Source organism: Ctenopharyngodon idella, chromosome 19, assembly GCF_019924925.1.
Source record: "Ctenopharyngodon idella isolate HZGC_01 chromosome 19, HZGC01, whole genome shotgun sequence".
Classification (NCBI taxonomy): Eukaryota; Metazoa; Chordata; class Actinopteri; order Cypriniformes; family Xenocyprididae; genus Ctenopharyngodon; species Ctenopharyngodon idella.
In genome coordinates, this window is record NC_067238.1 from 11,905,531 (window position 1) to 11,931,469 (window position 25,939).

At 35.9% G+C, this 25,939-nt stretch overlaps 2 protein-coding genes across 4 annotated transcripts in view; both read right to left on the reverse strand.

Moving 5' to 3' along the window:
* Nucleotides 1-207: 207 nt before the first annotated feature.
* On the reverse strand, nt 208-9,003 carry lrrc71 (leucine rich repeat containing 71). The gene is made up of 14 exons (XM_051872912.1): nt 8,662-9,003; nt 8,414-8,524; nt 8,181-8,300; nt 8,001-8,076; nt 7,826-7,900; nt 6,983-7,051; nt 5,560-5,719; nt 5,362-5,445; nt 5,052-5,243; nt 3,912-3,987; nt 3,732-3,805; nt 1,059-1,170; nt 878-966; nt 208-809 (listed from the first exon to the last, which is right to left on the reverse strand). Exons 1-14 carry the CDS (start codon nt 8,744-8,746, stop codon nt 672-674), a joined length of 1,461 nt encoding a protein of 486 aa, XP_051728872.1. The 5' UTR covers nt 8,747-9,003; the 3' UTR covers nt 208-671.
* A 1,517-nt stretch (nt 9,004-10,520) lies between these two features.
* Nucleotides 10,521-25,939, reverse strand: part of ash1l (ash1 (absent, small, or homeotic)-like (Drosophila)) — a 34,606-nt gene continuing 19,187 nt past the window's right edge. For all 3 annotated transcript variants that reach the window (XM_051871928.1, XM_051871930.1, XM_051871929.1), the window contains exons 13-27: nt 25,249-25,357; nt 24,267-24,428; nt 24,098-24,168; nt 23,591-23,763; nt 23,291-23,443; nt 22,739-22,793; nt 20,580-20,712; nt 19,988-20,263; nt 18,276-18,362; nt 17,978-18,068; nt 17,228-17,366; nt 16,693-16,865; nt 16,387-16,553; nt 14,048-14,537; nt 10,521-13,128 (exon numbers count right to left, since the gene is read on the reverse strand). In XM_051871928.1, coding sequence (XP_051727888.1) covers nt 13,037-13,128; nt 14,048-14,537; nt 16,387-16,553; nt 16,693-16,865; nt 17,228-17,366; nt 17,978-18,068; nt 18,276-18,362; nt 19,988-20,263; nt 20,580-20,712; nt 22,739-22,793; nt 23,291-23,443; nt 23,591-23,763; nt 24,098-24,168; nt 24,267-24,428; nt 25,249-25,357 — 2,371 coding nt within the window. In that variant the 3' untranslated portion in view covers nt 10,521-13,036. The remainder of the gene's footprint in view (nt 13,129-14,047; nt 14,538-16,386; nt 16,554-16,692; nt 16,866-17,227; nt 17,367-17,977; nt 18,069-18,275; nt 18,363-19,987; nt 20,264-20,579; nt 20,713-22,738; nt 22,794-23,290; nt 23,444-23,590; nt 23,764-24,097; nt 24,169-24,266; nt 24,429-25,248; nt 25,358-25,939) is intronic.

Sequence of the window (25,939 nt, forward strand, 5' to 3'; positions counted from 1 at the left end):
CATCGTGTGCTTTCTATCAAATGGCTATTAAAGATTCTCGTATTTTTCAGGTATAATTTATCGACAAGTTCGCTTATGGGCGCTACATTGTCACGTGCCATATATTACTTTTCTCAGCGCTGAAAACAGATGGACCAATCACAGTGGTTTTGTTAGTGCGCGTTTTGTCTTTGATGGGAAAAATATGCAGTTCTGCAGATAAATGAAAAAGAGTGTTAACATATTATGTGGATTTACTTTATTTTCATAAACATGTAGCATATGATACAATGACAATTTTTTAACGGAAAATGGTAAAACGTAAATAATTCTTAAGCTAAAATGTGCTGAAATATAGCAGAAATACAAAGCAAATGTACATATAAAACAATACCGGATTTTTCAGTAAGCCTCTGCATATTTTCCACATTTTAAAACATTAGAAAAGTTATCAAAACAATGAAATAACATGTAGTGACCAAAATGTTAAAGAAATTAATATTTAACCTTGTCTAGAGCCCTTTACGCCTGTGTCAGTGTATATGAAAATACAATTTAGCAAAACTATAAAATAAAATAAAAAAATTCAGAAGACTGAGAATTGTAACTTTATGGAACCATGAAATATTGATATGGTTGAGTTGGGGCAGTAATTTCTAATGTTAACATTTATTTTCTTGTCATTTACATTGTTAAGCTGCACTGGTGGTCTTTGGTTCACCATGTTCATCCTCCACCTGGCCAGTGTTGCTTTTGTTTAGAGGGTCCTTGAGAGACATAATTTCCTGTATCTTCAGGAAGATGTCACAATCTGATGGAAACCGATTCCTCTGAAAAAAACATAGCTAAAATTAAAACAATCTCTTTAAATGGTTTAAAAAAGAGCGAGGAGACTCACTTTGAGAGAAAGACGCAGAAGTCCACTTTCACCCTGGCCTTCCAAAGATGAGAGGAACAGCTTGAGAGACTGCTCAGTCAGTTTATTTCCTGAATTATCAGAAAAGAAAACATTACAGCCATAATTTACAAGCATGTTTTACTCTAATACAGAAATAAAATCAAGTCTGAAATGAAATCACCTGAGAGATTCAGAGAGGTAAGGCATGTGTTTCCCGGATGAATGACTTTCCCTCCAGTGTGCACAATTCCAGGATCCAAGAGAGGAATCACAGTCTCAACCACCTCCACTGTCTGACATACAAATGTTCATGTTTAATGGGAAGGATGTCTAATTTTCAAAGCTCTTATGTTAGTAAAGTGGTTTCCTAAACATTTAGGAAATTCTTTTCTCTGAGTCTTATCATGGACTAAGATGGAATGGAGATACATACAAATACATACAGTGCATGCATAATTATTAGGCAAGTTGATATTCTGATCATATTTTTTTCCAAGCACATTTTACCAATTCCAAGCCACATCAATCTTAATAACTATTAATTTTGTATATAATCATTTATAAGTGATATATAATTGTTAACGAGGGATTTAGATGTGCATAATTATCAAGCAGGTTTTCTTTTACAATGAGCCAAAAATGAAATTTAACTCAAAATGAAAAGTCAAAAATTGTGAAATGCCCATGAGAAGGATGCAATACTATAGAAACTGCAACATTAAGGTGTGACCATTGGACAAGAAATGCTCATTGGGGTAGCAGAGTCAGAAAAAAAAAAAAAAAAAACAGGTTTCAGGACAAGATGCACATTAACTGCAAAATACTTTAAAGCAGGGTTCTCCAACCCGTACCCTAATCAAACACACCTGAACCAGCTAATCAAGGGGTGCTTCTCAATAGAGTACCTCAGGGATGACGTGTTTTTGTAGGCAAAACCCGGAAGCGAGTTAGCATTTTAGGACTTCTGGTTCCATCGCCCCGAAGTCAATGGGTTTTTTGAACGGGTTTTTGCTAAATCGCCTGAAATAAGGTCTGTGGTTAACAAAGCCTCTAAATATTTTCACGTTTTGATCTATGACGTAAAACACACCAGATATAACCATCTTGTGATTTTTTAAACCTTTATTGTGTCTTAAAAATGGCGGTTGCTAACAAGTTGCTAAAAGGGACATAACCCTCTTGTGATAACTTGTAAAGATTATCTTGATAGACAAAACGTGTAAGTGTCATAACCCTTTGTTAAACACAGAGCTTATTTTTTGCAATTTTCCAAAAGTCTATGGGAAAAATGCATAGGCTTTCGATTGAGGGAACCCGTGCGCCGCTAACTTCCGGGTTGGCCTACAAAAACAAGTCATCCCTGAAGTACTCTATATCCCTCCCCGTTTCCTCGCTCCTCCGTCCTCCATCCTATGACCCAGAAACCGATCGACCTCAGCCATCTTGTAGGACATCTCAATTCTCTAATTGCACCACGAGGAACGAGGAGTGAGGAAGCTTCCTGAGGAGCTATGAGCGAGGATACACGGGTGTATCCTTTGCGGAAGTTTTTCTCATTGAGAAACCTGACGCACGTATACATTCTCCACCCCCTTCACATCTGTCAACAATAATTTAAATGTATTTTTTACTTTTTCAGTTTAAATAAACTTTACATCTCACATATTTCAACGGGACATCTTGCATTATTAATTTTTATTATGATTTTTTTTAATAATCAAACTTTAACAACATGAGGGCAGATCCCTCGAGCGCAGCTGATGACGCTTTGAAGTGATTCTCAAGTGATTAAGAACATTCCAATATACAAATAACATTTACTTCGATTCCTCTGTCCTCGTTTTCTTTCCTTGCATCCTCCCCTCACATCCTACGGGGGTGGAGCTGAGACGCGAGGAAAGAAACGAGGATGTACAAATAAGAAATTAGATGCATCCAAGGTGTGCTTCTCATTTCTTATTTGTGCATCCTCATTTCCTTTCCTCATGTCTTAGCTCCACCCCCTTAGGATGAGAGGGACGGATACACCTGTGTATCCTCACTCATGACTCCTCAGGAAGGTTCCTCGCCTCCTCGTGGTGTGATTAGAGAATTGAGATGTCCTTCAAGATGGCTGAATCTGTTTCCGGGTCATGGGCTGGAGGACGTATGAGCAAGGAAACGAGGAAGCATCAGTTTGAGTATTGAGAAGCACCCCAAGGTATAGCAGGTAAGTGTGCTGGAGCAGGGCTGGAGCTGAAGTCTGCAGGAAGCTAGCCCTCCAGGAGTAGGGATGGCTACACCTGCTTTAAAGAGTTTCTGGTGGATTCACACTTAATTCTTTACCTTAATACTTAGTCTCCAGTGCCACAATTTTCCAGAATTGCAAACTACCTGGAGTCTCCAGAAGTGCAAGGTGTCAGGTTCTCAGAGACTTTGCTAGGGCAAGGAATCCTGAAACATTATCTAAGTGTCATGAAATAGACAAAGATTGATTTTTTAAAAAAGTTTTATGGACAGAAAGGTTGAGGGTGACTCATGAGGAACAGCGACGGTGGTGATGGAGTTATGGTGTGTAGGAGTGTAGTCTCAACACTTCAGCTTGTGATTCTTTTTAAGTGGGGGTCATGTTTCAGAATTCCTTGCCTTAGCAAAGTCTCTGAGTAACCTGACACCTTGTACTTCTGAAGACTCCAAGTACATCGCAGTTCTGGAAAATAGTGGTCAAACATCTCATGAAGTCATAATCTATTTTTCACAGTATCTTAAACATTTATCCACCCATATACATAAATATTAATTTCCCTCTTTGTGTAATGGGATGAGTACTTGCTTTCCTTGCTGTCTTTTTTGTTGTTGTTAACTTAATTCTTACCTCTTGTTCAGACACTGGCAGATTCTTGTCTTTGCCTCCTATTTTTCCAGCCTGACTACGGGGAACTTTATCATCTGAGAGAAAAGCAAGAAGTGAAATATTCACTCTACATGTAAACCACCAAATCTAAAGTGCACTTCTGAATCTCAAATAAACAGTTGTCCAAAGCAGTTTAACTACCTTTCTTGACTACCTTTGGATCCTCTTTCTTGGCTGCCTGACCTGGTCCTGGTTTCTCCTCTTTTTTAGGGTTGTCCTACACACAAACATCCTTAAACAACTGTAAACCATTGTATTTTATGTAAATCATAAGAGACAGACTCTTTTCGTGTGTGTGTGTGTATTAGGGATGCACCGATACCTTTTTTAAGGACCGAGTACGAGTACCGATACTTTTTTTCTAGTACTCGCCGATACTGATACCGATGCCTATACATTTATTAATTTTCTCTCTCTCTCTCTTTTTTTTTTTTGGTGATGTTGCAGTTTTCCAAGCACAACACAGTGAGACTAATGAATGTAGGACAGCTTCTTTATTATTACTCTAATGAAAAAAGTAATAATTTTTATGTGCTTTTCACAGTGTCCAATAACCTTCAAAGGGCATAATTACCAATATATATAACTGTTCTAATATAAAAAGACATTTACAAACAAATTACAAACAATACAACAAATACTATAGAGATACAAATTAAATAAACTTGTTTTTCAGATACAGTAGGTTTATTTACCATGTATACATTTATTTAACATCTTTTGTTGTTTTAATAACATTAATAACAAATATAGGCTACGGTCCCTTTAAGACCGAATCCATGGATACTGACACATATCCTGTTTTCACTCAAATGTTTACCACCACCGACTGTATTTACATGAGATACTCCACACGATGGACATTTTGACAACTATGTGTGCATTTGACCATTCAGGCGCGAGGAGAACGGATCGCGCGCGCGAAAGAGGGAGAGCGCGCGCGCGAAAGAGAGAGCGCTTCTTGTCTGTGTCATTCAGCGCGATTCCGCCTATCCCGCCTTCACTAATCGATAACGAATTGTGACTGAAAGCATGCAGTTCGCAATGTGTGGGTTGTCATCATTAATTTAGAAGTATTTCCACACCTCTGAGGCTGACATTGTTTCTGCAGCTGCTGCCGGTGTCTCTGTGCACGGAAAATTCTGTCAGTTACGTCACGTGAGGTATCGGTCTTTGGTATCGGGGGTATTTTTATGAGTACGAGTACAAGTACAGCTTGGTATCGGTATCGGTGCATCCCTAGTGTATATATACAATATATAGTAAACAAAACTGCTCTGCCTTCTTTTTGGTGGTGTTCTTTGCACTCTTGTTGAGGCGATCAAGCGAAGAGCTGCTGCGGACGGAAAGAGGCTGCTCGTGCGAGTCCGCAAGACTAACCAGAGATGGCTGGATCATTGATTGTTCACCTTTAATTAACAGCTTCCTTCTCTCAACTATCTCCTCATGCGTCAGAGCAAAGGGGCCAAGCACCTAAAGAAAGAAATGAGAAAGAGTTGCATAGAAATACACGTTTCACAGTCTAATATCTCAAGTTACGCAAAGTAAGGCAGATGAGATGCAGTTGTTAATATAAGTACAGTATGTGTACCTCAGCCAAACGAGCTGCTCCATCATCTCCTATTTGATTGTAGGATAAGGACAGACATAGCAAGGAACGGTTGAGACGCAGACCCTTTAAAAAGAGGGATGGGTGATAATAACAACTCAATTTTTCATTATATGCAGTCTTGACCTCATTAGAAATTGTCCAAACACCTTCAGATAGACAGACTTCAATTCTACACACCTGAGCAATGTGATTTGCACCTGCATCACCAATGCTATTAAAGGCCAGATTGAGTGACAGGAGGTTTTTGTTGGCAGCGTGTACAGTGGACAGAGCCGAGCCAATCAGACGAGCTCCTTCCTCTCCTATACGATTGTTGCGTAGTGACAAGTCTGTCAGCCTAGCGTAGACAAAAGTTCTTAATAAGATTGAGTGTGAAAACTACACAAATAATGCATTTTGAGAGAGATAGCGTTATAACACATTTAAAGGTGCCGTGTGTAGATTTTAGCGGCATCTAGCTAGAGAAGCTACGGTGGCCAACACAGGACAAAGATGTCATCGTCTGAGACAGAAGAGAGTACGCAGTCAAGCAAACGCGCTCTGTAGAGCAGTTTGTCCATTTAGGGCTACTGTAGAAACATGTCTGTGCAAAATGGCGACTTAACATGTAAGGGGACCCGCAGTGTATGTAGATAGAAATGGCTCTTTCTAAGGTAATAAAAACATAACGGTTCATTATGTATCTTTATACACCACTGAAAACATAGTTATGTATATTATATTGCATTTGTCAATAGATCCTCCTAAATTTTACACATTGCACCTTTAAGTTCTATATTGCAAGCAGTAAATGTGTATGTGTACCTTCTTAACCATATTTTGGAGACAAATTTGTATCCAGAAGTGAGCTAAATCTGACAGAACCTCCTTCCGAGGAAGTCCTCATTTGTAAAAATGGTATAAACAAAGTTGTTGTTTTTTTTTCATTACAAAAATGCAGAAAGTGTTCCTTTAGGGTTAGGATTAGGCTATAGTATTTATAACTATCTGTATATATACTGTATTTATATAGATAAATATATATAGTATATATATATTAATATATATACTACTGTTCAAAAGCTTAGGGGCAGTAAGATTTTTGATGTTTTTGAAAGAAGTCAAAAAGGCTACATGTTTGATGAAAAATACAGTAAAATCAGTGATATTGTGAAATTTTGTTACAATTTAAAATAACTGTTTTCTATTTTAATATACTTTAATATATAATTTATTCCTGTGATGGCAAAGCTGAATCTTCAGTGTCACATGATCCTTCAGAAATATGCTGATTTGCTGCTCAAGAAAAAATTCTTCTTATTAAAAGCATTTGTGCTGTGTAATATTTCTGTGGAAACAGTGATACATTTTTTGATGAATAGATGAATTCTTTGATGAATAAAAAATTCAAAACAGCATTTATTTGAAATAGAATTCTTTGGTAACATTATAAACACAAATGCCTTTACAGTCACTTTTGAGCAAATTAATTCATAGTTGGTGAATAAAAGTATTAATTCCTTTAAACTGACTCCACTGACCCCAAACTTTTGAATCGTAGAACAAGCCTGTTTGTGTGTGTTAATGTGTGTGTGTGTGTTTAAAAATGAGAATGACTCACATGCTGTCCTCCGCTATGAGTAAGTGGTAACTCTGCTCAGGGAGTGGATTGCCATCCAAAACCACTTTCCTGGCAAGATATAAGTTGGTAGATGATGTCATCAGATTTTCCAGTATCTATTATCACATTATCATAATTTATTTTCTGAATAGATCCTTTGTCTGTGTTGTAAAGCAAAAAGTATAGCCCACTAATGGATATAATTTCATGAAAGATGATCATTTAAGACTTGGAAATGTGCCTTACATAACATTCTGAGATATAATTAATGTTTTCTGGTGCCCCATTACGCTATTTTAAAGGTTCCTAGTTTTGTTTTGGAGGTCTCCAACAACAGATTTACATTTATCCAAGGTCAAAAAACACTTTATTTTTTCATAATATACAGATCGATAAAGGACTCTCTCTAAACCCCTCCTTTATGAGAGCGTACTCTGCTCTGATTGGTCAGACGGCTCAGTCTGTTGTGATCGCTCTACAGCTTACAGCGCATGTCGGAAACGAAAAGATTATTACCATATCTGAATTTTGTACATTTGTTACAAATCTTCATAGGTTCAAGCAAGAAATAAGGCTGGAATTACTGATGACCTGTTGCAGGCAGTTCAGTATCAGTTCTTTCTTTTTGGAGACAATAACTCCATTTATCGTGCACTTTGAGCTTTTGCAAACCTTTTACATTCACAAACAGTTATAATACACACTACATGAAAGGTAATATCCGAAAAAGCATAATAGGGGCACTTTAAAAAACATTTGATACACATTGAATGTGGGTCTTAAAGGATTAATGATGAGAATTTTAGACATTCTGGCCCTTGAAGACAGTTTGACTGTTCTCACCTGAGATTTGAGCACAGAGACACTGTGTTTCTCAAGGAGGCGAAAGTGCAATCCATCAGGCCTGCACGCCACATGCTGCAAAGCATTACCATTAATTGGAAATGGATGTAACATACTGTTTATTTGCAACATTAACACCCATAAACACACATACAACACACACACACAGGCTCACTGTAAGCGCTGGAAATTACTGAGGGACGGCAATGTCTTGCTCAGCACCTGAAGCATCATCTCATCTACCTTCCATCCTATCAAAAAATAATAATAATAATAAAGACATTTTGATATTAAATATTTCTTAGGAGTTTAAACAACTGCCATCTAATTGTTTACAAAGAAGCAACAGCCTTACCAGATATCTTGACTGCCTTTACGCTGTCATGGTCTTCATTCTCCAGCTCTATCTCGAGGCGGGGCTCAGAGGACCATGTTGTCATTTGACTTTCTAAGGATGTCTGAGAATGATTGTGGTCTTCAGTCCAGGTTAGGGTTTTTATTAGGAAAAAAAATAAGAGTTTTAAGGCATAAAAAAAGCATCTTTAGTAGGGGAGCAGAACACAATTGTCTTATGTACAACATATTTACCCATCACAGATTTTGACTGCTTCAGCTTGACAGAGGGGATCTTTTTCACACCCATGAGCTTACACAGTTCTGTGAAGTCCAACTCCAGATTTCCTGAACACTGGTAATCATCTAATGTGAGTGATACCACAAAACATTGACATTCAGTTGACTTTAATTGCTATCTTTAGACATGGACATGTCATATATTTTGGTTATTTAAAGATTACATTAAATCAAAATCTAAGTCTGTCTTTACAGTAAGATACCTGCAGTTTTAGATGGTTCCTCCTCAATCCCAGAATCCACCTTGTCCACTTTTTCTTTGGAGGATTTCTCAACTCGTTTTCTCATCTTTTCAGTGGGAAACTATTTCAATTTTTCAAACCCAGAACCAAACCAAATAATGAATTTAAATTATTAATAATTTAAAATCAATATAGTAACGTAACTTTGCTCATTCAGCTCTAGCTTTGTAGCTCACTCAGGTTGTATTCCGTTGCCATGCCAACCCTTGAAATACAACTGTTACTTTGAAGCCACCTAGTGGATGGCGGCAAACAGGAAGCTCTGAACATGGAGATATATTCATAAGCGACTGTTTCTATGGTGCGCTTGCCGTCCGCCATATTGGAACGGTCAAACCCGGTCCGCACACTCAAGAGCAAGTTGACTGTCTCTCTGCAACTGTAGTTAGACGCATGTATGAATATCTATATCTGCAATAGACTTCAGCGATTGATTTTGCTAAACTAACACAATACAAGACAAAGGCATCAGCTAACATGACACTAAAACGATACCATACTTTAAAAAAATCTGTAATATCGAGTTATTACATATAAAAAACACAAACCAACACATTATCACCAGTAAAAGGTAATTTAAATCTCGGTGGGCTTTGCAACTAGAAGCTGCGCAATGTTGTGGCATCATTGATTCTTACTGTGAGTGACGACACGTTGACCGTTCCAAGATGGCGGGCACGACGACGTGTCTGGAGCGGTCCAATGTCGATTCTGCGTGCGTATATATATCTATATGTAAACTGCTCTGTGCTGCGTTTCTCAAAAACATCACGAGCTAAGTTAATCGTAGAGACCATTGGCGGCAATGGTTGTAACATCTACTTAGGCTTACGATGTTCTTCGGAAACGCAGCTCTGGTAGATAAACCCCAAATATCATGTCAAATAATTACTAGAAATATTAAATTTATTTAACAGACCGCAGGATGGTTTCAAACTGAATTTTGGCTCCATCTATTGAATTAAATAAAATACATTTTGCGTATTATATATATAATGTATTATATGCAGGAACTACTTTATCATGGAGGTGTTAAATGAAAAGATGACTTACAGACTAAATTGATATAATACATGTTTTCATAAATATCTGAAGGCGCTGACAAAAAATAGGGACAGCTATGAAACCTTATAAAATAGGTATATTTTTCAAATTAATATATTTCTTCTGTCAGGACATAATAGTAGTCGTTAATCTTTATTAAGTACCGAGTCCAAAGTTGATACAATAAAGAGAAATCAAATTAAAAGGCACATTTGTGTTAAAGGGATAGTTCACCCAAAAATTTAAATTCTGTCATCATTTACTAACCCTCAGGTTGTTCTGAACCTGTATAAATTTCTTTGTTCTGTTCAACACAAAGGAATATATTTTGAAGAATGTGGGAAACTGAACAATTCTGGGGCACCATTGACTTCCATAGTATTTTTTTTCCTACTATGGAAGTCAATAGTGCCCCAAAGCAACCTGGTTACAAACTTCCTTCAAAATATCTTCCTTCATGTTCAGCAGAACAAAGAAATGTATACAGGTTTGGAACAACCTGAGGGCGAGCGAATGATGACATAATTTTCATTTTTGGGTGAACTATCCCCTTAAGAACATTCTAGTGATGATTTTGGATTAATTTTGAAGCAAAAATGTTACCATTTTAAATGTCTCAAGAATCAGTAACTGCATCAACGTCAATATATGTGAAAACATCAGTTATGTCTGGCATTAATTAAACTAGACAGCATTAAAATACAATGTATTTATTTAAATAGTGTTTTCTTTGCAAATGTATTTGGTAGTTCAAATGATGGTACACAATGTCAATGTGCTACGCAATAGTTAAAATTCACTTTATTTGAAGATGTATTGACTGTCCATACAATTAAAATACGATTTGTCTGTATACCTGGAGTAATAATGGTTATGACCTAGTAAAGAACTGCATCACAGATTCTCTGCTAAATGTATGAGCAACAGGCAAGTATATTCACAATAATGTAGTGCTTTTTATTAAAAAACAAACAAACAAACAAAACAAATAGAATATAAAACAAAAAAAAAAAGTAAAAACCAACAGCATCTTCATGACTTTATAATTACAAACTTTGAACCAGAGTGGAAGAAGTTTTGACAAACTGTACACAACATCACAAAATGCCTGCCAGTCTGTCCATATACAATGCTTGCATCTTATTTTGTGATTGTCTAAAAATAACTAAACAAATCACACAAAAACACACAAATACAAGAAATACAAGCATTATATTTATGACCGCTATCACAAAAAACAGAACAATCTTTTCTTATTTGAAGAACAAAAAAAATTAAAAACAAAACAAAAAAAAATTAAAAAGGAGATTAAGAACATGATATCGGGTTGACAGCTTCTTTTTCTGCCAAAATATCATTTTACATTTTTATGTTGGTTTGTTTTTTTAGTGTTCAACACTTTGCAGCAAAAAAACGAGGAACATTATATCTTTTTCTCCTCAAAAAGTAATAATAATTATAATAATGTTAATATTAATTATTACAGTGACAGGTGCCAGGTCTGGGGTCACTGCGGCGTCCCCTTCGACAAAGTCCATCAGACGATCCTCTCTCTCGCAATGCGCTAAATTCATGTTTTTTTGGGTAACAAGGTTTCAAACGACAAGGTTTGTCGCTTACGCCGGAAATTTGTAACGATTATTAATTGTAATGACTGCCACTTTCTCGTCCACATCTCGTAAAGTTACATGTGACAGCTCTTTCAATACAAATCGTATAAGAATGGTAATAATAATAACAATAATAATAATAATAATAATACATATAGGGCTGAATCCTGTACAATACAATACACAAAATCCATTATCAAGATATTGCTTTTGGAGACATTTCTCACATTTTCCGTCTGTATATATACATAGCTTGGCACTATACAATTTTCTTTCCTTTCGTTTGTCAGTTTTCATTGTTTATTTTTTTTCCTTGTCGATCTATCAAAGGGGTTTGAAATACTTATCTGTCATAGCTGATGAATTAAGGGCAAAAAACAAAAATCTCATCATGATTTTGTTTATATAAACATTCTCCATGGCAACCTGAAAGGCCATTAAAAAACAAAAGCAAATTCAAAGAAAACGACAACACTAAAACCTCGACCTGACCCCATCCCACCCGCCCTACAAACCACTCACATAAAATATGACAACACATGATACAATAAGTTCTTGTGAATTCATGAATTTAACTGTTTATTAACTGCTGTCAAGCCCTTAGTTGTTTCCTCTTTCGTATTTATATTATCAGAATGGGCTCTCTCTCTCTCTCTCTCTCACACACACACACACACACACACACACACTACTATAAACAAAAAACGCTCAATATCATGGCATTCTAAGGCGTTATATATAAAGCCAGCGCGCCTCCTCTGCTAGATTTTGTTTTGTTTGTTTTTTTTCAAGCTGGTGAATTAAATACTTTTAAAAAAAACTGGGGGCGGGGCTGGCACACACTCTAACCAATCACAATGCCCACGATAACAGAAGCGAAACATTCCAGCCCAGTCGCAAAGTCCCGAGCTCACAAATATGGATACCCACTTCGTGCTCCATTCCTAATGTAATTACAGTATAACAAACAAAAAACAAACAAAAAAAGGTAATATACTTATTTGTTTTGCTTTATCATACAGCATTGATCAATACTGTGTGAATGTTAGTGTGTCTTATCCGTACATCTCCGGGAGCGAATGATGTCCGTGTTGTTAAAAGTGCAGTTAGCCAACGTTCTTTCTCAGCTCTCTCTCTCTCTTCTCAGTCTACGGGCAGTGTGTGTGCGCTACACTGCACCTCCTATGTCGCTCCTATTTCTGTTTTATTTTTTGCCTCGTTTTACTCTTTCTTGGTCGTACTCAAGTCATTGCCACTGTAGACCACAAGGTGGCACCGGTCTCCCATTTTTCCACTTGCAGCCGAAACCAAAGCCAAATTTAGTACCATGCGCTTCCTTAACAATTTAGTCATGGGAGACGTTTGACCAGTGAAGTCGTAGTTCATCCATGAATTTCAAGGCGCTTTTGTTCAGTTTTAACTTTCCTATGTGTGACACTTGTACTTTTGAAACGCATCAAGGTTGACGACTCGCAGCAAACTGCGCGTCCTCAGTGCACGAAGCTCAGGCTGGTCTCTCTTGTAGTTCCTTTAGAAAGAGAAACTGCAAGATATAAATATGAACGTGTCGCCTCCCACCTCCATTTTCCCTCTTTTTTTCAGGTGTAGTCCACCTCTGCTCCTCGATATCCATTATTCTCTTGCTGCTCTGCAAGCGTGCTCAGCAGAGAGTGCTGTCAGCATTACTTCCTGCAAATAAATTCGCTCAGTCCAAGCGTCCGTCTGCGGAGGCGGCGACCAGAGCCTTCCTCGAGAAGATACGTCACATCTATCGCTGTAGAGGAGACAAAGAAATATGTTTTTATCAAACTTGCATTACGTTTCTTGCAGTGTGGGCATAAAAGTGCAGCTTATGAAAACACATGATGTTTAAAAAAAAAAATTGTTGTTTTTTATAAAATGTATATAAAAAAATGCTATTGCTATTAATAATAGTATTAACTGATAATGTTTTATATTAAATATTATCATTAATAATATTTCCCTTCTAAAACGGTAAAATATGAATAAAATAATTAATTATTGACCATAACATTTATGGCTGAATCTTAAATTTCAGTCCAAAAAAAAATACAAATAAAAAATTTAAATACAAAATAAAACAATATATATTTTGTAGTATAATGTAATATAGTTATAATCAACTTTAAAACAAATTAATAATATTATTAATATGAATAAATATTATTAATATGAATAATATCATTTCCCATCTAAAAATTAAAAATATAAATAAAATGAATAATATTTATTTCACCCATAATAACATCATAGCATTCATGGGTGAATATCACAGAAAAAAAATGTCCAGGTCAAATTTCTAATTTGCATATTATATATATATATATAAACTAAAAAAAAAAGAAAAAAAAATCAACAAAAAAAATGATGTAATTTAATAAAGTTTGTATTCAATGTTTCAATTAATCATTTGAAAAACATACTTTTAGTCTTCAAAGAAATCTCACTTTTCAAAAGAGCGATTTCAGTTTTCATTTGAGTTCAGAGCAATGTAGAACAATAAAATGTAATTTATGGTAATGAATGACAAAAATGTCAACAATACAAAGGCTTTTATATAATTTTACAACATAATCAATAATAATTATCAGATTAAGAATGAAATTAGGTTGCAAGATATTGATGTGATGCAACTAAAGCCTTTTGGTTAAAATAAATACTCTCAGTCTTACCATTCTTGCTGGGCGCCCGGTGCAGCAGATCAAGCAGAATCTTGTTCAATCGCTCTCTCTGCGCTTCCCTCCTTCCCAGGATTGATGGATGAAGAGGTGAAGAGGAGAGCGAGGACGAGCATGGGGCGTCCAACACGTCCCGCCCTCCTCCTCCCCTTTCTCGGGAGCCCTCGTCCATGTCTCTCCTCTCTCCCCTCTCTTCACCCTCCTCTTCTTCCTCCACGTCTTCCTCCTCCCCACCTGTCCTCCTTTCCTGTGATGTGGACAGCTGGGGAACAGGGGTGCTGGAGTCCTCCTGAGAGGTGTCCATGTCTCCCTCCGCTACTCTTCCTCCGCCCTCGTCCCCATCTCTTGAGAAGCTGGCAGACAGCCGGTCACATGATGCACTGGGGGAGGGGTCTTCATCGCAGTTTGATGCACCTTTGGGCCGCTCACTCTTCCAGGCAGAACGGCCGCCGTTCCTCTTGTAGTTATCCGGCACATAGTGAGGCTGTCGAAAGAGAGATAAATGAATGGAAGCAACTCGCCTACTTAATAAACTTGTTTAGAATCAAACAGTCATGAGTTAAGCGGGGGAAATACAGATATAATGAAATCAAATTAGCAGACAGTCCATAATGCCACTTCTGATCTGAATCAATAAAAATATGAATAAAATATTATATTTACTATAATATTATAATCAGAAAGAAATGTCCAGGTCAAATTGCAACCTACAATAATAATAATAATAATAATAATAATATTTATATATTAAATATAAAAACACGAAACATTATAATTATTAATATTAATAATTATAATTATTAATATTAATAATTATTATTAATAATATTATAATTTCCCATGTAAAACTATAAAATATAAATAAAATAAACTATTGGCTAAAACAACATTTATTGATAAATCTCAAAGAAATGTCCAGGGCAAATTTCACCACCCCCAAAAAATCATAAAAAATATTAATGTATATTTTGTGATATAATTTAATGATAGTTTAGTTTATATTCAATATTAAAATGTGTAATAATATTAACACAATAATAATATTGTAATAATAAACTGTAAATATACTTATAAAACAAAACATTAACCATAAAGTAAATTATAGGTGAACCTCTAAAAGAAATAAAGGGAAAATTTTAACAGAAAAAAAAGAACATATTTTGAAATATAATGTAAAATTTTTATTAATATTAAAACACAAAGTAATAAATGTTATCATTATTAAAAATAAGTATTCGTATTAATTATATAATTTTAAAATATACTTTGTGATACAATATAGTTATATTAAATATTAAAATATGCAATATTCAAAGAAAATAATATTAATATTAATAATATTACTTCCCATCTAAAATAAACACAAATAATAATATTTGTACAAATAAAATTATGCTGTTTTAATTATTTTGGAAGTCTCCTGCAATAGGTTTACATGCATCGGATTCGGTCTCTCTAAACCCCTCTTTTCCGAGAGCTTCCTCTACTCTGATTGGCCGGATGGCCCAGTCTGTTGTTATTGGTCTACCGCTTACAGCGCGTGTCCGAAACGTCCGTTACCATATCTGAATTTCAGCTCCGGAGGCTTGTATATGCGGAACTTGTATATACAGTGATACGAACAGTAACGATTTTACTGTATCAATTGTAGTCCGACGACTCATCCTTTGGAAGTGCATGTAAAGTGGATTTGCAGCACAGAAAACAGCATCTTCTCAACATGTCGACAACATGCCATGTTGCTATAACATGTTGCTTCTCAGCTACAACTAGTGTTTTTGGGGCGGGTCAAAGTACGAAGTAGAGCAGGAGTTCTCAGCTCTGGCCCTCAATGTCCACTGTCCTGCAGTGTTTAGCTCCAACCCCGATCAAACTCAACTGCCTATAACTTTAGTAATCCTGAAGACCTTGATTAGCTTGTTCAGATGTGTTTGATTATGGTTGGAGCTATACTCTGCAGGAAAGTGGATCTCTAGAGCCAGAGTTGAGAACCCCTGAAGTAGACGTTGTTTGCGGGCAGCCAATGAAGACCATAGGCTAGCATTATGCAAATTTTGTTACAAACCTACGCTGATATGTTACGGAAGTTAAACTGGAATTCCTGACGACTTGTTTTGGCAGTTCAGAATCGATTATTTCTTTTAGGAGACAACTTTATTTGTCATGCACTTTGATGTTTAAAACTTTGCAGATCATTTACATTCACAAATAGCTATATTACACTCTGCATGAAAGGTAATATTCGAAAAAGCATAATAGGGGCACTTTAATTTTCCTAAAACATCCTTCTTATTTTTTTTTCTTAAAAATATCTTCCGCCCTCCACTACTCACAGAGAAGTCCCTCTTCGGCGTCAGTCTTTTGGGGAAGTGGTTGAAAGCGTAGGGCTTGGTGCACACCGGGTACCGGTTGCGGTGGATCTTATAGAACAGGTGTGCTGATTTATCCAGCCGATAGTCGCAGATGTAAACGTCCTGTTCCTTTACCCCTTTCGGACGACCTGAATCCATTAGCAAGAGAAGCAGTCATTAGCATGCAAAGAGCTAGTATAGGGTTTTAGCATGGAACATCTGGTTCAGTACATTTCTTGGATCTCACTGTTGATTTATGTAAAACTGTTGTATGTGTGAACATCTCACCCTTGCAGTAAGTATACAGGTCCAACACACAGCACGTCCCCACCACCGCCTCCAGTGGTATGATCTCATAGAGAGGCACTCGGAACAACTCGTTGTGATAGAAGCGACGGGAAGGAGAGTGGTGTGTTTCATGGGGACGGAAATAGTGATGACCAAAGGCAAACCTTTCACCTCTACAGAGAGAGAAAGAGAGTCCAGATCACATTTAAGGTATATGCTTCTGTTAATTAATGACTTTGTCAAGAAACAAGCATGGACGACGAGACTTTTGTCAACAACGACATGATTCAAACAATCCTACCTTTACAACCAGAAGCAAATGACAGGATGATAAGAACATTGTTCAAGCCTTACCCTAACCTTTATTAGCGTCAAGGTTAGACTACGGCTTAAACAATGTTCTTATCATCCGGTTTCATCTGTTTGGATGTTGTTCCGGGGCCAATAAGTATGTCAGTGCTTAGTTCTGAATCAAGAGTCCAAATAAAGAGCTGAATCAGAACGTTTTTAATAGTAGGAGTGTGGGAAATCTTACTTTTCATTTTTCCAGAGTTTCTCGATACGGAAGATGTCCAGTTTGTCTCTGTTGATATGAGACAGGAGACGGTATGATTGACGCACCGGCTGGCCTTCTTGTGTGCGTCTGCTGTCTCGCATGAGGTACACACAGTCACCTGCGACAGCCACACGCAAACATAAATACATTTATTTTACGCTTACAAACATGAAATCCAGACAAAACATCATTTTCACACATTTGAACCAAAATAGTATGATATACACTACCGTTGGAGTCTGTAAGATTTAAATGTTTTTTAAATAAAGTCTCTCATGCTCATCAAGGCTGCATTTATTTGATCAAAAATAGAGTAAAAACAGTAATATTGTGAAATATTATTACAATTTAAAAGAACTGTTTTCTATTTAAATATATTTTAAAATGTAATTTATTCCTGTGATGGCAAAGCTGAATTTTCAGCAGCCATTACTCTTCAGTGTCACACGATCCTTCAGAAATCAATGTTGAAAACCACTTGGAAACTGTGATACATATTTTCAGGATTGTTTGAGGAATGGAAAGTTCCAAAGAACAGCATTTCTTTGAAACAGAAATCTTTTGTAACATTATAAATGTCTTTACTCTCACTTTCGTTCAATTTAATGTGTCTTTGCTGAATAAAAATATTATTATTATTTTTTTTTTTAAATAATGCTGTTAAAACTTTTGAACAGTAGTGTAGATTTCATTTCACAAACACACACACACACACACACACGCACGTACCCTGATGCAATAGTAAGTCATCACGCAGAAGGCATATATAATAGATGGATCCTGATTGGGCATAGCTGGGTTGGGGCACCATTGGGACCTCCTGTTGCAGCAATGACAGGAAATTTATCAAACACACACACAAAAAATAGAAACCCTTTTAAAAGTTCGGAACTTCCTGAATGACAGAAGAGATCTTAATCTTGGAGTGACCTTTAAAATGTTATGATAAGAGAGCATATGGCCGTTCTAAACACAGTCGGAGAGGAAGAGTGAATTGTAAGGTTACACAGACTGAAAGGTCACATACCCTGTCCACCGGACGAGGGTCACACTGCTCACAGAGATAATGCTCCACATCTGCCTCCAAACGCATGCAATCACAGTGCTGCCACACCTGACAGACAGAAACACAGAACATGTATATTATCTATGCTTCTCCCAATTACAGACGCTTTAAAATCAATACACAACACATGAATAATATGAATAATGGATAATTAAATAGCCTATAGTTGTGATAGTTGTTATTGTGAACTAAAACTTTTTTGGTAATTAAAAGTTGAAATAAAATAAAATAAATTTTAGCTAAAAAATTATGGTACCTGTCAAAAGTTTGGAAACATTAACAATTTTTTTTAATGTTTTGGAAAGAAGTGTTTTGTAACATAATAAATGTCACTGTCACTTGATCAATTTCATGCATCCTTGCAAATCAGCATATTAGAATGATTTCAGATGGACCATGTGACAATGAAGACTGGAGTAATGATGCTGAAAATTCAGTTTGCCATCACAGGAATTAATTAAACTTTATTAAAAAACAATGATATTAAACTGTAATAATATTTCACAATATTTCTGTTTTTGATTAAATAAATGCAGCCTTGGTGAGCATAAGAGACTTCTTTCGAAAAATGTTTACAAACTTTTGACAGGTACTGTGAATTAGAAATGCTGTCTTGGCAACTAACTGAAATAAGTTTAGGTTCAAGTAATAAAATTACTAAAACTGAAATAAAAATAAAGCTAAATAGAAATTATATATATATATATATATATATAAAAATAACAAAAGCACATAACAAAATGACCAAAACTTAAACTAAAAATATTAATAAATTAAAAATATTTAAAAAAAAATATATATATATAGTATATAAATAATATTAAAAAACACTGATATTAGCATATTTTGGCCAATAAAAAACAACTTGTCTCCCTCTAAACACAGTAGACTACATATTTAAAAAGAAAAAGAGACTTTTCATCAGACATTTTCTCAATATGTCAATATGTTTAATTTTGGGGTAAAATCATACCATATATATTTTAATTGTTATATATTGTACTGACATCTAATGAATTAAATATTTACCATCTTATATTCTGCATCATTTTACAGTTTTTGTCAGTGTTTATTAAAAAAAACAAAATTTTAGCACTGACGATAAATATAACACTGATATAAGTGATCACACAGATTTAGACCTACCTATATTGTATGTATGTGTGTGTGTGTGTATATATATATATATATATATTATTATTATTATTATTATTATATACATTTTCCCCTATTAAATCCAGTCATGCAGCAGACTCTATTGCCACTCAGTGCGGCCGAGTAGAGTGTGTTCCAGTGGGAAAATGATGTCAATGCACACCCTCTATTGCTATGTAGTTGGTAGGGTGTTGCTAAGGTGTTCTGTGTGGTATTTAGGGTGTTGCTTTGCGGTTGGCAGAGTGTTTAGATGGTTGCTTATTGTGACAAGTTAAAAGACTCCTAAATAATATTCATGTCCCTAGATATGACATCTGGTCACTACTTTTTAATATTACAGTCTATCAGGTGAAAATCTTTAATTTGATCACTTTGAAAAGTAATAGCACAGCTCTCCTCAAGTTGAATAATTTAAATGAATCATTCATGGACATATCAATCATGTATCACAAATGGTGTGGGATAAATTGCAAACCAAATTTTTTTTAAAATTCCTAATATCAAATATGAGCACATACCATGCATTTCTCACACTGGATCATGAGCCCTTCGTCCTTGTACATGCCACAGATGCAGCGGATCACATCATCGTCTTTGTCGTGGCTGCCCCCTCCGTCATGGTGATGGTGGTGGTGGGCGTGGTCTCTCTCCAGCGAATCAGAGCTGTCGGCCTCACTGGCCGTCTCACCCACAATCTCATCAATCTGGACAGCAGCCTCATGACGCGCACCATAGTACGCCTTCCGCAGCCGGCACACATCACGACCTACAGCAGACTTCCGGCCGTAATATTTCTGTTGAGAATAAGAAAAGAGTTTAAAAAGAGCACAGCAGAATAAGCAAGAGAAGATCCTTTGAAGTGTTTTCTACATGTACAATCAACTGTGAAAAATAAGATTCATCAAATTCATCATTATTCATCATTATTATTTTTTGGAGGACAAAATTTCTGAGTGCACCTTAAAACTCATTTGTCACAAATATTTGATTAACTATAATTATTTGCATTATCATTAATTATAATGATATCGTAATTCTTACATTATAGCATAATATAATCATATTTGTGAGCAATAGGCATAAGAGAAGAGCCTGAGAAGTGGGACTAACCTCAGCATTGCGAAACACTTTGAGCATGTCCGCATCAAATGCCTCGACAGTTTTGTAGTGTCCAGTGAGGATCTGCTTCTCTATGGTACTGAGATCTAGAGGATCGGTGACCTTCTCATAGTACTGTATGTTTCTGTAGACACACATGAACACAGTACAAAAAGTAAGTATTGCCGTAAAGAATGACGACGTTAAAGTGACCGCAACACACATCTTAAAGGGTTAGTTCACCCAAAAATGAAAATGAAAAATGAAAATAATCCCATAATTTACTCACCCTCAAGCCATCCTAGGTGTATATGACTTTTTTCTTTCAGTCAAACACAATTGGAGTTATATTAAGAAAATATTATGGCTCTTCTAAGCTTTATAATGGGAGTGAATAGTAATGGTGATTTTGAAGCCCAAAAAAGCACATCTATCCATCAAAAAAGTAATCCATACAACTCCAGCATGACGATGCATGACGTATTGACGAACACAGAAGTGCAGAGGATAGAGCAAAACAAAACACAGATCACAAATTAGAAGTCTAAAACGAATTTTCTTCGCTTCAGAAGGCCTTTATTAACCCCCTGGAGCTGTATGGATTACTTTTATGATGGATGTGCTATTTTTGGCTTCAAAATATCGGTTACTATTCACTCCCATTATAAAGCTTGGAAGAGCCATAATATTTTTTAATAAAACTCAAAGTCATAATACATTTAGGATGGCTTGAGGGTGAGTAAATTATGGAATAATTTTTGGGTGAACTAACCCTTTAAGACTGCAATTATTAATGCATCATTCTTTCAATTATTATTACAACTTTATTTAGTACAATAAAACAACTCTCCGGTGTGTTCATGTTTTTACTCGCACTTAACAGAAGAAATGAACCAGAGAAGATTTCCATGTCAAAGAAAGCGGAGCCTCAGAGGACACCTGCCTGTTTCGTAATCACCATGGACCAATGGTACATCAAAGGTGTTTACCAGCCGTAGCAAACTTTTCCGCTTTGGTAAGCTGCAAAACTCCCATACCAAATGAACTTCGTGATTTTGTTCAAAATTATGTCACACCAGTTCATTCTATAGTATATTGGGGCCTTAAGCTTCTGCAGACCCTTTAACTGAACCAAAAAACTAAAGAATACACATTTATATTGTAAATCAGGGGTGTCAAACATACGAATACAGCCCACAAAGGTGTCCAATCCGGACCGGGGAATGAATTAAACAATAATAAAAAAATAGAAATTTATGGCACCAGCCAATGGTTTTTAGTTTTATTTTGGCCAATCTCTTTTCTGGACTTGCAAGCAAACTGCTTTGCAATCATTTCCCAGACTGTCATTTGTGTGGAAATATTACGAAGTCTGTAAACAGGATGTTAAAACAGGCAAACGCTGAATACGGACGCAAAGAAGAGAACATAGATGCGCCAGCAGAGGAAAATACTGTACCAGGCACAAGCTCACTGTTCGTGCAATATATAAAGAAAAATATAAATATTGAGGTTTATATAAATGTATCTCTGAAGAGAACTGACAGAAAAGTTTCGAAGGCATTTTCTTTTCCTCTTTATCTCCGTATAAAGTTTTGTTTTCAAGCGCAGCGCTGCTTAGTGTACAGCGGTAACCAAGGAAACGCTATATCGCTGCTGTTCCATAAGCGCCACCTACTGACAGAGAGTGAGTTTGCATTTTCATTCAGTCCATCTGCAATTTTTTTTTGTGCAGGTGTCTTATGTAGCATAATTTCACAAAACTGTAGTCAGACCATGTTGTTTTTGCTGTAAATGTTGAAATTATATAATCAAATTTAAATAAACAACTGCTCATGCTACAGAATCGGCAAATTTGCTTGTAAATTTACAAATTTGCTTGTAAATTTGCGTAAATGAAAGTATTATTAAATAAAAATGTAATAAAGTCTTTTCGCTGTAAGAACAAATGCCGTTTTCAAAGAGCAGTGTGCAGTTTTTCTAGTTTTCTTACAAATTAATTTGTACTTTGTTTGGTTAATATTAAATGTAACTGTCAGCGCTCTAAGGTTTAAAAAAGGTAATTCGGCCCGCACATGGTTACATTTTTTTCCTATCCGGCCCTAAACCTAAAATGAGTTTGACACCCCTGTTGTAAATAATCTGTACTAAGAAAATAATATTGTTCTCACCTCTTCCTAGAAGGCAGGTTAAGCAGCGGAGCAGCAAGAGTCTGACCAGATGAATCTTCAAAGTACAAGAAAGCAATTGATTATGTGAGAGCGTAGGTCATAAACAGTGTGTGTAAGTGCAAATACATCTCATGACACTGAGGCAATAAAACAAAAATGCACTATGATTAAATTGAAACTAGATTCAACAGTCTAGGTGAAATCAAAAGAAAAGCCTTTTGCAGAATCGCATACTTCACTAATTGAATTTTGCATAACTAAATCATTTAAAATGAGATTTCCATCAGAACAAATAACTAATACATGTCAGCATTTGGTAATAAGTTTACAACTCATTGCAGTCCAGTCAACCAAACTGAGAAACTACAGATGTGAAATGCAAGTCAAACTCAAAGTCTAACTCTTTTATCCCGTGATTACGACTTTGGTTCTTGCTTTGCATAATGAAAATGATTAAAGCGACTGCCAACAATAAGGTTAATAGCAAAAACTGCAGGTTTTTATAGGTTTATGTGTGATGGTGTTTGTGTGATTGAATTAGTGTCCGTTTACCCTTGTAGCTTGTGATCATATCACAGATCTCTTTGAAGATGTGTGCCAGGCGTGCAGTGCGTGTAACTTCCGTGTTCTCCTCGGCTGCCGCAAGTCTGCGTGTGCGCACAGAGCGTGACGTCTGCAGCGCTGAGAACTGAGTCAGAAATACATCTGGAGGAAAAAAAACAATGCTAATCAACATTTACCAACAGTCTGAATAATCAAAGCCATAAATGACAAATTTGCATGCATTACATTAGTCAGCTGACATACATATTATGACATACATATTATTCACTTGTGCGCATGCCCACACACCTGACTTGATGTTGCCATCATCGCGGATGACTCCTCCCCAGCGTGTGTAAAGAGACAGGCCGCTGTTCTCCCTCTCTCGCTCTCTCTCTCCCTCTCGCTTCAGAAGTTCCTGTTTCTCCCGCATCTTCTCCCAATTCCGCAACAGGAACACTCGATGTTTCAGCACAAAGTTCCTGTATTAAACAAGAAATCAGTGGAGGATGTCTGGGCCTTTACTATAAGATATTAGCCAATTATAACAAAGGTCATTTTCAAGTTGAAGTACAAAATTACTGAAATAAAGATAAACAGAAATATTTAAAATAAAAATAACAAAAGCACATAACAAAATCACTAAAACTTAAACTAAACAGAAAGTATAAAAATAAAAGCTATATAAATAATACTAATATAAATAACTTACTGTTTTTGGTACAAAAACATCAATGAATTAGACTTGGATATGAATATGGCCCCTTTAAAACCAGCCGCTCAGAAATTAAAAAGTGTGTGATCATGGGATCCTACCTCTCTCTATTTGACATGGGCTTCATTAAAAGGTGCTGGTAAAACTTGCTGCTGTCACTGGACTCTTCCTCCTTAAGTCAAACACAAAAAAGTAGTTTTGCATTAGGACTATGCTGTACTAGTAGCTATTGTAGCCAATAGTAGTGCAGCATTATTGAATGTCTCATACCCGCTTCTTCAGTGAGTGTTTGGACTTGCGTTTCTCTTTCAGTCTCCCAAGCCTTCGGGCTCCGCCCCCTGATCCGCCCGCTTTCCCAGGCAGCCCATTGATTCGTTGGCTCTTGCCGCCAATGATGCCACGGCAGCCCTCTGAGCCACACTTGCAGACTTGCTGCATAGCAACAAGAGCAGAGAAACATTATCATTCGGCAAGCAAGATAAAAATGTGCTTCAATTGACTAACAAGCACAAATACACATATCAAAATAAGCATATCAAAAACTTGAGATTTAAATAAATAAATAAGATTCTGCTTAAAAGTAAATAAATGTAAACTGTCTGAGGTGACATGTCCACAACACTGTTTTTTAACATCATTAATGTGAAATAAATAATAAATAAAAATAATTAAAGCTTACAAAAAATTAAGGTAACACTTTAATTAAAGCCTTTAAATATAATGCATTATAAAAGTATTTGTTATACATTAATTATGCCTTATAATGCATTGGATGGTCTTGTGAATAACTGTAACCATAGTTATTATATATTATAATACTTATGTTACATCTTTAGAAAGTATAATGCATTAAAACACATGACAAACAACCAATTTCAGATGTAACAAGGAATCTGCAAATATTACAATGCATTTTAACTTTGGTTACAATTATTTATCAAAAGATATAATGCATTATAACGTACATTATGAATACCTTCACAATGCATTATATATAAAGTGTTACCAAAATAAAAAAATACTACATATAATGTATTATATATAATGTTATTTGGAGTCCCAACCCTTCTAGATTATGTGGCTGAAGTAATCAGGTGGCTATGAGTGACTGAATCAGCACCAGTGATCTGGACGAATGAAGTACAAGCATCCGCTACAAAACACAGCTGCGTGTGCACACGTATGTACATGCTTTCAGACAGGCATGTTCCTGACATGCGGGATAGGGGTGACTGAAACCCTTCTAATGTACCTGTTCTTCCGTGTTGAAGGAGTGGAAGTTGTAGTCATATGTCAGTTCTGTTCCGCTGTTGATGTCTTTCAGAGCAAACAGACCAATACGGTACACTCCATTCACCGACCTGAAAGGCAGACAGATTGATTCATGATTTAAACCCAACGTTCAACCTCGGTCAAGTTTCTAAAGCAATTATGAAACGGATTGTTAAATCTCTAATAATCTGATCTAATCTGGTTTAACTTTTGCAATCACCTTTCACATTTTCTTTGGAGTCTTTCTTCTGGCATTAATAATAATATTTCCATATATACTTTACAACTCAAAAGGGTCAGTACGTTTTTTAATGTTTTTGAAAAAAGTCTCATATGCTCACCAATACTGTATTTATTTGATAAAAAATACAGTAAAAACTGTAATATTGTGGAATATTATTACAATTTAAAATAAAAGTGTTCTATTGTAATATATTTAAAAATATAATTAATCCTTGTGAGGTCAAAGCTGAATTTTCAGCATTATTACTTCAGTTTTCAGTGTCACATGATCCTTCAGAAATCATTCTAATATGCTGATTTGCTGCTCAAGAAAAAAAATATTATTTTCAATGTTGAAAAAAGTTGTGCTGCCTAATATTTTAGGAAATTGTGATACACTTCTAATGAATATGAAGTTCAAAAGAACTGCATTTATTTGAAACAGAAAT

Excerpts from the sequence above, each read along its gene's own strand:
- lrrc71 (XM_051872912.1), bottom strand. The coding sequence starts at position 8,746 with ATGAGAAAACGAGTTGAGAAATCCTCCAAAGAAAAAGTGGACAAGGTG. Across the intron at positions 3,988-5,051 it reads AGAACACCACCAAAAAGAAG|GACAACCCTAAAAAAGAGGA; the intron begins GCAGAGCAGTTT and ends GTTTGTGTGTAG. Across the intron at positions 810-877 it reads TTCTGCGTCTTTCTCTCAAA|AGGAATCGGTTTCCATCAGA; the intron begins GTGAGTCTCCTC and ends TGTTTTTTTCAG.